The sequence below is a fragment of the Pyrgilauda ruficollis genome, unplaced genomic scaffold (assembly GCF_017590135.1).
Source record: "Pyrgilauda ruficollis isolate IOZ18807 unplaced genomic scaffold, ASM1759013v1 scaffold8, whole genome shotgun sequence".
Classification (NCBI taxonomy): Eukaryota; Metazoa; Chordata; class Aves; order Passeriformes; family Passeridae; genus Pyrgilauda; species Pyrgilauda ruficollis.
Window position 1 is genome coordinate 6,078,831 of NW_024529932.1, and position 16,275 is coordinate 6,095,105.

At 37.4% G+C, this 16,275-nt stretch overlaps 1 protein-coding gene across 3 annotated transcripts in view; it reads left to right on the forward strand.

Annotated features, from left to right (window-relative positions):
* The window catches only part of XPO4 (exportin 4), a 79,099-nt gene that overhangs the window by 55,816 nt on the left and 7,008 nt on the right, over positions 1 to 16,275 (forward strand). For 2 of the 3 annotated variants that reach the window (XM_041487259.1, XM_041487260.1), the window contains exons 11-22: positions 210 to 352; positions 467 to 612; positions 2,007 to 2,184; positions 3,504 to 3,663; positions 5,267 to 5,436; positions 6,395 to 6,569; positions 7,646 to 7,939; positions 8,842 to 9,022; positions 10,490 to 10,608; positions 11,602 to 11,732; positions 12,492 to 12,609; positions 13,830 to 13,922. In XM_041487259.1, coding sequence (XP_041343193.1) covers positions 210 to 352; positions 467 to 612; positions 2,007 to 2,184; positions 3,504 to 3,663; positions 5,267 to 5,436; positions 6,395 to 6,569; positions 7,646 to 7,939; positions 8,842 to 9,022; positions 10,490 to 10,608; positions 11,602 to 11,732; positions 12,492 to 12,609; positions 13,830 to 13,922 — 1,908 coding nt within the window. The remainder of the gene's footprint in view (positions 1 to 209; positions 353 to 466; positions 613 to 2,006; positions 2,185 to 3,503; positions 3,664 to 5,266; positions 5,437 to 6,394; positions 6,570 to 7,645; positions 7,940 to 8,841; positions 9,023 to 10,489; positions 10,609 to 11,601; positions 11,733 to 12,491; positions 12,610 to 13,829; positions 13,923 to 16,275) is intronic. The other variant, XM_041487261.1, reaches the window with a different exon arrangement.

A 16,275-nucleotide genomic window follows, 5' to 3' on the forward strand; every position in this document is an offset into this window, starting at 1 on the left:
TAAAGAGTTTGTGAAATGCTAATTTTAAAACAATATGAGCCCATGTTGACTCTGTTTAACTCTCCTGTGTCTAATTTAATACAAGTTTGTTCATAAGTGCAAATTATCTTGCAAGAAAGAGCCAAAATAATGCAGAAAATTGTGGTAATAATGAATTTCGCAAGTATGACTCTAACTGGTTGCTTCTAATTTTGTTGAAATAACCAAAGACTGCCAATGGTGTGGCCTCTCGGGAAGAAGAAGAAATAAGTGAGCTGCAGGAAGATGACAGAGACCAGTTCTGTGACCAGTTGGCCAGTGTAGGCATGCTGGGGAGGATTGCTGCAGAGCACTGCATACCTCTTCTCACAAGGTAAGTATAAAAAAATAGGCATGAATGCAAATCAATAAAGCAGTCACATAGGAAAAGCCTAGCTTTGCCAAAACAGTTTAAAAACAGTGAAGCTACTTTGTTATTTGTCCACAGTTTGTTAGAAGACCGAGTGACAAGGCTCCATGGACAGTTGCAAAGACATCAGCAGCAGTTACTTGCCTCACCAGCATCAGGTTCAATTGACAATAAAGTGCTTGACGACCTGTATGAGGATATTCATTGGCTTATTTTAGTCACAGGTAAGTGAACAGCTTTAAATAGTATTTATTCTGGTAGTTTTATTGCAGCTGGAACACCTCAGGGAAAAAAAAAATCCCAGTATATCAACTACTCTCAGTTGTTTATCCCTTACAATGATTTCATCTTATATACAGGACTTGCAAAGTAGGGAAAAAAAAAATCCCAGTATATCAACTACTCTCAGTTGACTATACATTTTATCCCTTACAATGATTTCGTCTTATATACAGGACTTGCAAAGGCCTTGTCTTACTATGATCTGCCTTGAGTAGCAGGAATATTATCTCTAATGATTACCTCATGTAAAGGTTTCATCAATGTCTGTTGGAAATTCCTGCAACTAATTTTGTTATAGATTTTTTGAGTTGTGTTATCAGTCAACCTATTCAAGAAATTAGTCTGGTGGTATCAGTGACTGGGTGCACATGACTTTATAAGGGAATGAATATGAGATCATGGTAATGGTGACAGAGAATTTTGTAAGTTCTGGACTTTCTCAGTGTTAATGATTCATGACCTGCTATTTTGTTACATTTCGGGTATTTTATAGCCTTTTTGCTCTAAATTTAGAGCCTCTTGAATTTAGAGCCTTTTTGGGTTTGGTTTTTAGATGACGATATTTTGCTTAAGTTGGCAAATGTAGTAACAACTAAATCTGTACTTTGCTCGGAGAAGTGTACAATATATGAAATATTTCTGGGACTTTCTTTAAGATCTGGAGTTTTAGTTGCTCTCAGATGTTGACATGAATGTGTTTATGATATTTTTGTAACACTGAGATGGAGTTTGTAGCTCACAGATGGTTATGAGATCAGATATCGAAAACGACAACTAAAGCTGGAATTAATATTATGTAGATACCAGAGTATTGTATGAAAACTCATGCTTCAACTGATCTGCAGTTGCTAGGCAAGAAAACTGTGTTACAGCACAGGTACTTGAGGTCTGAAAGATTCTCACAGATTTGAGATGTTAGCAAAACAGAAGTCCCAAATGATATGGACTCAGCACAGAAGCTGTAAAACATTACTTTTTTTACCACATAGCAGAAGAAGAAAAAAATGGCAACAAAATGTTGTTTTGTTCTTCCCCCAAGTAGATGAATTGACTGTAGCACTTTTACATGAAGCAAAACTTGTCTCTTTTTTATTAGTTTTTAAATTGGTAGTTTCTTTTTCCAGTCTTGGTTTCTTGTCACTTTAGGTTTTTTTCCTACTGAATGGCTTTAAGGATTCTAATTAACTTGTATGCATTTAAGCAGTGTTAGTCAGGGTCTGTACAAACATTTGATTCTGTGTCATGTCTGCAGTTAAGCTTATGGACTCTTTAATCAGAAAGCCATAAGTTAACCTAGGGTAGAAAGTTGTGATCACTCTTTCTTTTTTAATGTAAGGCTACCTCTTGGCTAATGATACTCAGGGAGAGACTCCGCTAATACCTCCAGAAGTAATGGAATATTCCATTAAACATTCAGCTGAGGTTGACATCAATACAACACTTCAGATTCTGGGATCTCCAGGAGAAAAGGCCTCTTCTATCCCAGGGTACAACAGAACTGATTCTGTAATTAGGTAAGGATACATCTTGTGCTATTAAATGCTTTTTCAGAGAAAAAAAACACCCCAAAATGTGATTAGACTTCTGTGAAAAGAAATATGTAAACACTGAACATAATAAAAGGAAAGATTGACCTAATAGTCTTTACAGACTTCATAAGCCAAAGTCTTGGGAATATACAGAAATGTTTTTTGTATTTCTACTGAAAACCCATCTTTGATCTATGTTTTACAGAAAATCCTTAAAACTACTGAAGTAAAAAAAGTTGGCAGATCAAAATCTTTGGATAATATATACTCTAAAATTCATTCAGCACATATACAGCTTAAGCAAATGCTTTCCAGAACATCAGTGAGCTTCTCTACTTTGAATATGGGTTACTGCCCAAGCTTGGCAGTAGCAGCAAAATTGATCCTCAGAGCGTGAGGAATTGTTGTCAGTTATGTACAGACATCACTGTCAGCCTATAAAAGAAGCAGGAGAGATTTCCCGTCTCTTTTTGCAAGAAGGCTCATGCTCACAAAGGACTCCTCAATTTGGATCCTCACACTTCAGAAGATTGTATTCCACTCTTAAATTGACATGAAAGAGTCTTCACTTAAGATTAGTTGTTGCGTTCATGGAATGTTTTCTTCTGGGAAGAAGGTAGAAAAAGTGGACCTTCATTAGTAATGATGTATGTGCCTAGTGTTTAGAAGGTTGAACACTGCTCACTTAATACTATTGGCCACTTCAAGAAGTGGCCACCAAACAGGATTACTTGAGGCAGTGTCTCAGTGGTGGGAATAAAACCAGATCAAAATAAGGAGAGATTTGAAGCCCTTTGGCAATAACTCTGAAATGTCTTGAAGAAATAGTCCACTGTCAGCTGCTAAATTTCTTATGCACGATCACATTCTTATGAAATTAAATTAATGTACTACAAGAGCTAGTATTTAATGCAGTTTTATGGACTTATTATATTAATGCAATCACCTTGTGATTTACTATTTTAGACTATTTCCCAGCAGTAATGAACAAGAGAAAAATAACTGGTCATTTCTGTATTTGTTTTTTGGTGTGTGTCACCCTGCAAACGCTGCACAATTAAAACCCTTTATTAAACTTCATGGTGCAAGGAACTTTTTGGAGGATATTTGCTCTGTTCTCTCTCTCTCTCACCGTGCATTTCAAAAACAATAAATTCAGGTGCTTTTTACTTGATTAGAGTTGAAGTGCTTTGTATTATCCTGATCCTTCTGTCATATTTTGTGAAAAATGAAAGTGATTTTGGTAGTTGCATTGCTTCGCCAAAAACCGCTGTCAGCATCCTGATTGTATTTTACATCTGCAGGTTGTTATCTGCTATTTTAAGAGTGTCAGAAGTAGAATCTAGAGCAATAAGGGCAAATCTCACACACCTCCTGAGCCCCCAGATGGGCAAAGATATTGTATGGTTCCTCAAGCGCTGGGCAAAGACTTACCTCCTGGTAGATGAAAAGTTGTATGATCAGGTAAGGGTATAACTTCTATGAATTTATTTGTGAGTATTAGCAGTAGTATTATCCTGTGAATGTAAATGTCATTGTAGCTATTTAAAAGTGCAATGCTGAAGTATTTTTAACATTTATGGGTTGAGAATTATTTTGGAATTTATTTGAAATGTGGTGTTTTCTTTCATTTGCTAATTAGAAATTTAAGTTTTTAGGGGACTCTTACACATTTTGCTGTAGATGTGGGTTTTTTTGGTAGCCATTGCCATATCAGAATAACATAGTGCTCCTGGGCTGCATAGTGAGTGAAACTCACTGACTGCAGTGATGTTATAAATCATGAGTGTCCATCAGTTTTTACGTTTCATCTCTAATACAGCGATTGCTCTTGATCGTGATTCTGAGTTAGATATCTAACACCATCACAAGGCAGTATACATTAGCTGATGTCATGCTATTTTCTCTCCTCGTTCTCATTGTATATATCATGATTTCATGTGTTCTTTGTGAAGGGCAACTTCTTACTGTGCTTGGACAGCACTAATCATGATTAGGACTTGATCCTGATTTTGCTTATCAAACTAACTGCAATCCAGCTAGCTCACAGAGGCCGCCCATCCTGAGGAGGTCCTGTTCGATCTAATTTTTGGGATGTCTTCTCCTCCTCCCCTTTATTTCCACTATTGAAGCAACTAAGAATACTAACGCTTCAGGGGGCCTCTCCTTAACAGTAATAGGTATCCTACAGACTTGTAAAAATTTGGAGTCATATTATTCAGCTCATACATATAGCACAGCTAAGAATTCATAAAGGTACCAGTTGGGCAAGAATTGGAGATCGTGTTAAAAGGAGATCCATGGAAAAACAATGTGAAGAAACAAAACAGAGTGTCTAGGAAATGCACACATTTAGTTTGTGTTGACATGGGAAAGTGATTGAAATCTCTATTTAAACCTTATGCTCAGCCATGTATATATCATGACTTCTTAAAGGTAGAAGTGTTAGTGGTGTGCTGACAGGAAGCCCCTGCATAACTATTACAAAGTCTTTGGATTTCACTCTTGAGAAACTTTCTTTAAAGGTAGGAGAGCAGGCAATTTCAAGGAAGCACATTTTAATGTGCCAGGACCAGAGCATGACATGTTTCCTAAAAGATGTGTAGATTGAAGGAACAATCTGCAGAAAGCAGATGCAGAAAAATTGAGGTGAAAATTAATCTTTACAGGTTTCTATATAGATCAAGATCTAGTAATAATTTTTACCACTGAATTTTGAGGAATTATGTCTTAAATTAATGGAAACACTTTTGGGAGGTGATGTTGGGATCTTCTAATTATTAAAGCTTTTGAACTTTCATTGGCCTTAAAACTCCAGATATGCTCAAATCTTTTTTGTAACGAGGTTGAAACTTTTCTTTGTTTTAGATGTTGTGCTTAAGATCGCAAGATAAATCTGGCAAAGATTTTTCTATTGCAGGTATTCTTTGCCTTTGTCTATGTAACATTTGTGTAGTTTAAGTAGGAAAGAAGTGACAGCCTGAAAAGAATTTGCTGACAATGATTGCCATACACTTTTGGGTTCTGGCTTCTGTAAAACTCACTCATTTTAATGCTTTTCTTATAGATAAGTCTGCCATTTAGTACAGCATTTGGTGCTGATACAGAGGGTTCCCAGTGGATTGTGGGTTACCTTTTAGAAAAAGTGATCAGTAACCTGGCAGTGTGGAGTTCAGAGCAGGACCTTGCAAATGATACTGTACAACTGCTAGTAACATTAGTGGAAAGGAGAGAGCGGTAAGTTGCTATACCTCTGGAAGTCAAAAAGTTTCTTTTGCTTCCTTTAAAGTTTTTTGGCCACAGTAATCCAGATATAGGGCGCTTCATATTCATGTCTCTGTAAGTCAAATTACTTTAGTAACATACTATAACTGCAAAAAACACTACAAACTTGTCTGACAAGCTGAGGAGTGAGACCTGTGTTTGACAAAACATCACCTAATTTTTGTTACTGTTTAGAAGTGCACTCTCCTTCCCTACTTTTGTTCTCACTCTTAAACAGTGAGAAAGGAAAACTCTACTGGTCTCCACTCTTATTGCAAGGATTTTTGTGTTGCTGTTAATTTTTGTTGATTAGGAGTTCAGATACTGGCTAAGCCAGTATGAAATATGTTTTGTAAACCTAAATTATTTTTTTTTTAAATACAGGATTTTGTGGATTCAGTCAAATTTCAATAAGTTTTCTTTGATATTGCAAACTGTGAAGCAGGAAGTTGTTGAATGCTTTATTTATGTCAATTGACATGCAATTATACATGCAATCATACATTCACAGTCTATTGAAAGACTATTCTGAAGTATGAGGATTTAAAATGCTTGAGGGTTTTTCTTTTCAAAAAAATTAAACCCCACAGGAGCTAGTTTTGGAATAAATTGCTTATTTTATTATGAAGTAATGAGACTAAGCTTTTAATCCGTGCAATATATCCATTAACTCTTGTGTGTGTATGTGTGTAAAACTAAAGCACTTCCCTGCTTTTCTCCTGTATGAATTGATTCATTTTCAGAGTATATACTTTAGAAATCTGAGAGCTGAGGCATTAGTAAGATGAAAATCAAAAGGCAATTTAGCCTCAGAATAAAGGAATTAAAAAACATATAGCAACAAAAAACTTCTGGCAACTGCTAGAAACCTGATGTGCTCTGTTCATACAATTTTGTGAAGTCTTTAATGAATTTTTTTCCCCTCTTTTAGGGCAAACTTAGTTATTCAGTGTGAAAACTGGTGGAATTTAGCTAAACAGTTTGCAAGGCGAAGCCCTCCTCTTCACTATTTGTCTAGTTCTGTGCAGAGAACACTAATGAAAGCTTTAGTTCTAGGAGGTTTTGCTCATATGGATACAGAAACAAAGCAACAATACTGGACAGAGGTAAGCTATTTTGATACTTCTATTACCTCCATATAAGTAAGAAGTGCAACAAGTTAGTTTAGGGAATTTTATAGTGACAAAAAATAAATTTGTATAGCATATTTTAATATTTAATACTTACGATTTTTTAAATTTTTCTCTCTTTGATGGTCAGTACTTGTATCTGTTGCATCTAAATTGTATCTAAAATATCTCAACCCAAAGAGAAACCACTAATAATTAATTGAAGGATCTGTGAAGCAGACAGTAGAGCAATATGTTTGAAAGAGACTATTGTGGAAGATTAAAAATTTCTCTTGCACTGGGACATTTCTTCCTTTCATTTTAATTTTATGACCGCTTAATGATGACAATAAGTAAAAAGCTGGTGTGGAACATAATGAAGAGTCTTGACCAGCTCTTTGTGCCGTGGCACCATTAAAGCGTTTAATACCAGAAAGGCTGATGCTAGGAAGTAGCTGAAATGGCATCAGGAAGCACCATGTGACTTAGTAGAGCATTGACCTTCTGATAAAATCATGCTTTTATTGGCAGAGCTACAGAATTAGTGACTTAAGGTAAAACTGTAATGCAGTGGAAGTAATTGGGGAAAAAAAATTAAATTTGACTATTTTTGTGGAAGTTCCTAATTTTAAAATACAGACATTGACAAAAGTGATTTTTCTATTGAGAATCATAATGTGGGCAAAGATAATTGTGAGCATTAGTCTTAATGGCTTCATTAATAAGCTGTAACAATTTTTTCCCCTACTGCTGAATTTGAAGGGAATCAAATGCTTTGAGCCAGAGAAAGTCATTGTCATTTGTTTGAACACTACAAAATTACCTAAAATATTTATGGAGATGCTCATTTTGACACCTGCCTGCAGGCCACGATGGACAATGAGAGGCACTGCTCACTACCACTTCTGCTTGCATTAATGTGAGAGATAATGACATAAATGAGCCACTGGGAGCTGGAAGTGATTTACTTTTGTGCTGCCATGCCAAAAGCAATGATTTGCTAAGTGGTTTGAACCTCACATCTTATATAATAGTATGCTTATCCTAATGTGACTTTTCTCAAAAATTTCAAGGTTCTTCAGCCACTTCAGCAGCGATTCTTGAATGTGATAAACCAAGAAAACTTTCAGCAGATCTGCCAGGAGGAGGAAGTGAAGCAGGAAATCACTGCTACATTAGAAGCGCTCTGTGGCATTGCTGAGGCTACCCAGATTGATAACGTAGCAATTCTCTTCAATTTCCTAATGGACTTCCTTAATAATTGCATTGGATTAATGGAAGTATACAAAAACACACCAGAGACTGTTAATCTCATAATAGAAGTCTTTGTTGAAGTTGCACATAAACAAATTTGCTATCTTGGAGAGGTAAATACAACCAGAAGGGGAAGGAGAGGGCAGAGTGTGTGTGCACGTGCATGTTTGTAAATGTGTATACAGTGTTATTCATTAAACAAAATAAAATTTAGTGATTTTTATAGAGAGAAAGACAGACTATGGACACATCTATCAAGGAATGCCTTTGTTTTAAAACATACACTTGGAAATATTAAAAGCAGGACATTTAGACTGGATTTTTTAACCATAAATTTAACCACAGTTCATCACTGGTCTAAATCTATGCATGGGTGGCAGAAGAGGACAGACTATGTTGTGTATTTTTTTATAACAATATCAAACTCCTCTGAAGTCTAGTCTGGAAAATTGCAGCAGTGTTCTATGTGGCAAATACATACCACAAAGACACTGCCTTAGTCCTAGGCAAGGCATTAATAGATCTCAAGAAGTTAACAGTTAAAATTTTGAGTTTGTGCACTGCACTTGAATCTTTGCACTATTGGCTAATTTTGTTCTCACATCTGGAAGAGTCCCTGCCTATTCCAAACTGGGTATGCACAAATAGTGTATTGTGGCTCTAAACTTCTATAAGTAAAATGTGTCCCAGGGGATTTTGTTGGTAATCTAGTTTGTGAGATTAGTGAGATGTCAGTCTGTCCCAAACCACTCTTGTCTGGATTTTTGTTAAGACTGAGGAATCCAGAAAATTAATGTTTTGCTCTTTCAATCGGTATCACATCAATATATGGCTATAAGTGTTCTTATTGTCTAAGGTCTGTTTCCTTGATGATTTTGTGTACAATTGGTACAAAAGTGATCATACACTGAAATGAAAATCTTGAAGTATTGTCTACCAAGTAATGCCATCTTAAAATAAAGTGTTTCTCTTTTAGCATATGGAAGTTTTCTTATTATGTAACATTGTTTTATAGGCCAAAGCCATGAATTTGTATGAGGCCTGCCTAACCCTGCTCCAGGTATATTCCAAGAATAATCTAGGTAGACAACGGATAGATGTTACAGCAGAAGAAGACCAGTACCAGGATCTCCTTCTTATTATGGAGCTTCTCACTAATCTTCTATCAAAGGAATTCATAGATTTCAGTGATACAGGTATTAAGGAATTGGTAATTGATGAACCACGTGTTGTTTTCTAAACTGTAAAAACCATTTTGGGGCTTGTGTTCAGTCTATGTAAAGTAAAAGCTGAAGTTTAGGCTTGACTAGGTCAGGATATGGAAATTGCTATTTTAAGCAGCAAAGAAGGACTTTTCACAATATTCTAACATCTGAAATTATTATTGCTGTCATAAAATAAATTATGGATGTATGGGACAGCTTGAAATCTGAATGTTGCAAGTCTGAATATGTTGTACCAGCGGTTTTATAACAAAAAGCACATAGAGAAGTTGGAGTAGTAAAGTAGTGCAAAAGAGCAGATGAGTGGTTTTCTTAGTACAGGATTCAGCTTTTGTGAAATGTTCAGTCATTAAAATGTGAGGGTCTTCAGTATTCCTCTTTCGCAGAACATGCCTTGTGGTTTGTGGGTGTAAAGGGTTCCTTCTTGTATCTCAGCCTGTTACCTTCTTACATGTATTTGTCACTTAAAATTGCAGTTGTCCTGACAGTTAGCTGCAGTGCATTGCTTTTGAATAAGCCAAAACACATTTGCATGGTTCATATGTCACCATATTCTATACACTTTGCACAGATAACAACCCAGGCGGATTCAGTTTGATACCAAGCATGTTTTGGTATTCACTGCTTTTCTGAGGTACATATTGAAAAGAGAACCTTGTACTCCGAAATGCAGTACATGATTTTATTTTTTTATCATGCATGCACAACATGAGTACAGAACCAGATTTAGACTTTGTCCATTGAATGGACAATCCAGTGCTTTGTAAAGTATTTGCTTTGTGATCTGGATGTTAGTTGTGTGGAAAACACATACCATGAAACAAAGTAATGTGAATAAAACCTAGATAGAATGCCCAGAGATCAAATCTGTTTTGAATTTTCTACATACTGCTGTTGACTCAATGCCGGAATTATAAAAGTAAGGTCATTACTAGTTGATGGGAAATGTAGTCCTTAACCTGTAACTGGAGAAAACTTGACAACATCCCAACTGCAGAACTTTATCTTTTAGCTCTCCCATTTCTTCTCATTCTGTTCATAAAAGATATTAAAGCACATATATAATATATATAAAAAGTACAAAAATGCAGTAATATTTTACTCACTATGTGTTTATGTGTACAGACATGAAGCAGCTATCACTAGAAACAAATGCAATATTCTGTAATGGAAGGGAGCCCTCAGTATCTGAAGTGTTCTGGTTTAGCGTGCCATCTGGTACAAGTGATTATGAAATGCTTAGTCCTAATGAATATAAATATAGAGTGATGTGACAGCCTCCACTCACTAAGTTTCTATTTTAATACAGTGCCTCATGGTTTTGTTTAGAGAGAGGGGACTAGTCCTATTTTTAAAAATGTCTGTATTATAAAGAAATGGGACTGTTTCTTCAATATGTTTAATCTTCCTCTTATACAAAATATTTTTTCTTTTCTGCAGATGAAGTATTTAGAGGACATGAGCCTGGGCAAGTTACAAATAGATCTGTATCAGCAGCAGATGTTGTCTTATATGGGGTTAATCTAGTTCTGCCTCTAATGTCACAAGATCTGCTGAAAGTAAGTATAATTTTATATGGAACTGCTAGAATATAAAAGCTTTATTGTAATGAATTCCCAGAATTCACTCCTATATGCATTCCACCTCAATAAGCTGAATTTTCTAGACTTCATAAATGTAAATAACTGTTCCATAGTTTTAAATACTCTTTGAAAATAAATACTGTAAGATAAAATGTATATCTGAAGGTCCTAAACAAAACTTTTATTCTAAAAGCAAGTCTGTGCAGATCAACAGCCAAACCTGAAATGTGTCTTATGGAGTCCTTTCTCTGATAGTGTCAGAAACGTGACAAGAAGCATAAATAGTGATATGAGTTAAGAGCAACTATTTATTTCCACAATACAGATTGCTGTCGTCCTTTCTCTGATAGTGTCAGAAACGTGACAAGAAGCATAAATAGTGATATGAGTTAAGTATTCCACAATACAGATTGCTGTCAATCATAGGCATCAGCAGCAGCTTGTCAGTAGAACAGTAACACATGAAACAACAGGATGGCAGCATTTCATTGTTGCACTGTGTTCATGTTTTACTTGGAAGCAGGGGAGCACTTCAGGAGGGTGTCTCAGCTGTCCCCTCTCCACATGCCTTCTCATCCGGTGGCTCCTGCTGAGCGTGAGGGCCACGTCCATTTCAGACCAAACCAAAGTGAGGGATCTACCCTAGGAGCCCCTTGATTGTGCTCCAAATGCTTATGAGGCTTTTACCCCACAGGACTAGATTTGTCTGTGTCTGAAATAAAACTCCTTTAATTTGTGTAGAGCAGATACCGGACTGCCACCATCTACTGTTTATCTTTAGGAATCTTCTTTTATTGTACCACAGTGTTTGTATTTATATAAAGTTGTAGCCATTCTAATGACTCAAGTTTCCTACTAAAATTCTTTTCTTCAGTGCAAATCATCAGTCTTGTCTCTTTGTACAGTTGGAAATTATGCCAAAATAGTTACGTGATCGAATCTAAAAATACCATGTTTTTCTTTTGACAGTTTCCATCTCTGTGTAATCAATATTATAAATTAATCACTTTCATATGTGAGATATTCCCTGAGAAGATTCCACAACTTCCAGAGGACCTCTTTAAGAGCCTAATGTACTCACTGGAGTTAGGGATGTCATCGTATCCTTTATAGTGCTTGGGAATGTTTTTAAAAAAAAAAAATCTAAGTTGCTTTCATAAGGACCTGTTAAAAATATCTTGTTTTTTCTTTTTCTGTCAATATCTGCATGTATAATTATGTATTGGTAATTGACTCTTACTCTGCTCTCTGGGGATTGAGAGTTTCACTGCAGTGTCCATTGAGATTCCAGTGTTAGCTGAATTGCCTCTGACTTGTGGTGCTTGGGTGCAGCCTTTAAGTAGCTTAGCATGTAAGTTTTTTCTGGCAGCCATTCCTGCCTCCTCCATTACTTCATTTCAGAGTGTGTAACTTCATAAGCCTTCAGCTGGTATCCCAAAGCCATTCCTGAATTAGTCTCTCAGCTGGTAATACAAAACATTGCTGCTGTTCTACTGGGCTGGCTCCAGAGCATTTCCTGTCAGGGTGCCAATGGGCTCTCCCTCTTATAATGGGAGTACCATTTTCACTAATCTGTGGCACGTGTCAGAAACAGATGAGCTTGACCATAAGGGACTCTTTCTGAAAATGTTATGTCAGAGAGGGTTATGTTACCTTGGGGCATGTAGCTAATAAAAGAAGGTAATGAAGTTACCACTTTTTCTAGTGTTTTTTTAATTTGATTTTTTAATTAGCAACTTTGTGGTGAAAAGAAACCTTGAAACATACAAGCATTTCAGATATTTTCTAGTGTCACAGCTGGGTAGTTTGACCACAATTTAATTGAAATTTTACTTCAATTCTTTAACACCGATTATCAGAATGAGCTCAGAGGTTTGCCAGCTCTGTCTGGAGGCTGTAACACCGTTGGCAGAACAGTGTGCAAAAGCACAAGAAACAGATTCAACCCTTTTTCTAGCAACAAGGCACTTTCTTAAGGTAAGGCATCTGTCTTTCTTGTTACTTTGGGTTTTTGCATGAAGGTAGCATCCAGAGGCCAAACAGTGATCGTATCCAGATTAGTCAGGATAATACATATAGTAAGAAACAGTCTGTTACCAAAAAAAAAAAAAAAAAAAAGTGGCAGAGGGCGTGAAGAATTGAAGATATCAGACTAGAGTACAAAAGAGGATGGAAGTGTAGAGGGAACCAATCTATTATTGCCAGTAAACAAAAGACCTGAGCCTCTCAGAATGCAATTTTTATATCTGTGCTCTGCACTCAAGATTGACGGGTTTAGCAGTTGCTGGTGAAGCTGTGAACAGAAGGCTTCCAGAATTCTGTGAACTGGAGGCTGGGTAGAGTACTAAAAGAAAAGGCATGTAAAAGAGCATAGCTGGGAACTAAAAAGGAAATGCTGTCATGTATTCAGTATATCTAATAAATTATGCATTTTCTTAATTCAGTATCACGTTCAGTACTTTACTTTTAGGACCAGCCACTTTAATGAATTTGGGAGTGACCTGGTAGCAACTAGGTTCCTACTAAGTGGCAACAAAGTAATTGTGAAATCTGTGTTCTTGTCTTCTGATTTTGTATAGGTTTCAGTTTTACTTAAGATGTCTTTTCTTACAAAACTGACTGGGATTTCTGAGGATTGCTCATTAAATGCTTTCATCAGACAAGCTGAGAGAATGAAAAACTTGCATAATCTTTTCTTTATGTATCTGCTAAGTTAACATAGTTTCATTCCTTTTTTCTGAGTTTCCACTTAAAATTATAATAATCTTCTTTACTAATCTGTTCCCTGTTTGACTTTCTGTGAGCTATAGGAGTCTCCAAAACTTGAGAAAAAGTTCTGTATTTTATTCTGGAAGAGAAAAGGCTTTTTTCAGTATTTCTCTGGTATATCTGCAGCTTTCGGAGAAAAATACAAGTGATGTCATGTTTCTCTGAAGAACAGTTGATATAAACCAAGAACAGGTTCCAGTGCTTTGAGATGTGAATTTATGCTGCTAAGCCGAGACTTGGCTTCTAAAGTTCTGGTACCTAAATCCAAAAATAAAAAATGGGGGCAACAAAGCAAACCCCAACCTTGGATGTTTGTAATAAATGTTCATTGTTATTATCAGAAGTGAAAATGAGCTTCAGCAGCAAATGTTGATAAAGTGGAAAGTTAAGTTTACACTTACACAACTCCTCCTGTTTTGTGATTTCAGATGGTTTTTGATATGCTGGTACTTCAGAAGCACAATACAGAAATGACAACTGCAGCAGGTGAAGCATTCTACACATTAGTGTGTTTGCATCAGGTATGGCATTCAGACACACCCTGAAAATAAGTCATTTGTTAAAGGACAGTGGTTATTTCTTGTGCACCTGATAAATCATGGAGTCATTTGGGTTGAAAGGGGCCATCCTCAGGAGGTCTGCCTGTTTCAGCCGCAGGTCTTTGCATTTGTCCTTGCTGAGTTTCATGACTCTCTATCAGCTCACTGCTCCAGCCTGAGTGTCTTTAAATGTCAGTCCTGCCCTTGAATGCACTGGCTGCGCTCGCCAGTTTGGTTTCATCCCCAGACTTGAGAAGAGTGTGTTTCCCCTCCTCCTCCAGGTCACTGACTAAAATATTTAACAGGACAAGGTCCAGATGAGACCTCTCACCCATTAAGACAATAAAACCCTAGCTTGGTTGCAAGGGTGCAATACACAGCTGCTGAAGACCTGCTTACCTTCGGGATCTACTGCACTTGTCTTAGCCAAGGACTTGTAAGTCCTTCTGTCTAAGAGGACAGGTTGGTAAAGCATTATTTACCCTGGGTAAATCCACATCAGCTGTTCTCAGAATCACAGAATATGCTGAGTTGGAAGGGACCCGTGAGGATCATCAAGTTCAACTCCTCACCCTGCACAGGATCATCCCCAAGAATCACACCATGTACCTGAGTGCATTGTAAAAACACTTCTTGAGCTCTCTCAGGCTGGTGCTGTGACCAGTCCCTGGGGAGCCTGTTCCAGTGCCCAACCACCCTCTGGGTGAAGAACCTTTTCCTAATACCCCATATAATCTTCCCCTGACACAACTTCAGGTCATTCCCTTGAGTCTTTTGACTTTCATATGCCCAGAAATAACTTCCAGGAGTACTTGCTTCATGATTTTCTTACTCATTTGAAAATGATAGAGAGCAGCCAGTAATGAATGATATGAGCCTTTTTTCTGAACCCTTGGATAGAGTCTGTTTATGAGCTTGAATGCATCAAGATTTCTCAAGAGGTCCCTGGGTTGATCCTCTTTACTATGCATAGCTTGTCTCCTCCTTGGACTCTGTCTCTAGTCAAAAGATCTGGAAATACCTGTCAGTGAAGACCAAGGCAAAAGAAAGCATTGATTATTTCAGTCTTACCTCTTGTCTACTATCATTAAATCATCTATTCCATTCAGCAATAGGACCCATATTTTCTCTCTTCCTTCTTTTACTCTTAAAGTACTGGTAGAAGCTGCTTTTGTTGTCTTTGATATCCTTTGCTAAATTCATCTTTAGCTGAACTTCATTTTTCTGTCATTGTTCTTGTCCAGACAATGTTTCTGCTTTCCTTCTTTCTAGCTCATCCTACTTCTATTTCCTGCATGTGTTGTTCTTGTGCTGGAGTTGAGTCATTAAGTCCCTGCTTAGCTGATTCAGTGTCCTTATTGTTTTCCTCCATATCTGGGCAGACCATTCTTGTGCTTGGAAGTGGTTGTCCTTAGGACCTGTCAGCTCTCTTGAGCTCCTTTTGTTTTCAGAGCTCACTCCCACAGGATCCCACCCACCAGTCTTGAAGAAGGTGACATCTCTTCTCATGATGTCCTAGTTCTGTACTTGGCTGCCCTCTTTCCTTGCTTTCTGGGAATCCTTAACTCCACTATTTAATGATGACTGAAAAGCTGGCATTAATTACCACATCCATGACCAGCTCTTACTAGCTGTGAATAGCAGATGCAAAGTCACACCCCTGGGTAGCCCATTTGGTATGTGAGCAAATGTCAGGGACATAATCTCTTGTAAGTCTGATCTGGAAACTTCCTCAAGTTGCTTTAAGATGACTAAAAGCCCTGTTCTGGGGATTTGTAACGAGATCTCACCCCAAAAGATGTCATCTTTACTGCTTCTCTCTGATCCTGATTCCTAAGCACTCAAGTAGATTGCTGCCCAGTCTGTAGAAAACCATCTTTAATTTGAGCTGCCTTTTCACAGAAGTGTCAATCTTGTGTCATCTTCTGCCCTGAAGAGCTCTAACAAGCTTCCCCCGTCCCTTGGAACACTCCAGTCATGCCACCTGTCCCTCCACATATCAGTGCCTGCAGTATTGTTTCAGCTCTGAACCTGCCTGTGAAGCTCTAGCTCCTTCTGTTTCCAAAGCTGAACACACTTCTACACAGGCATTTCAGGTTGGCCTCCTTTCAGCCTGTTTCATCCTTTCTGAGGAGCATTTTTAAGCCCATCACATTTCTTTGTGTTCTTAATGCTCTCAGTCTCTGTCTCTTTACTCATCTGCAAGTTGTTACCACCATCCTTCAACAAGCCCTTGAAAGCCCTTCCTGCCAGGTTGGCAAGCCTTTGGCAAAGACGTCGCTAAGCCACTTTGTCCTATGGATCCTCGCTTTCGTTAGCAGTCCTTATCCCTCAA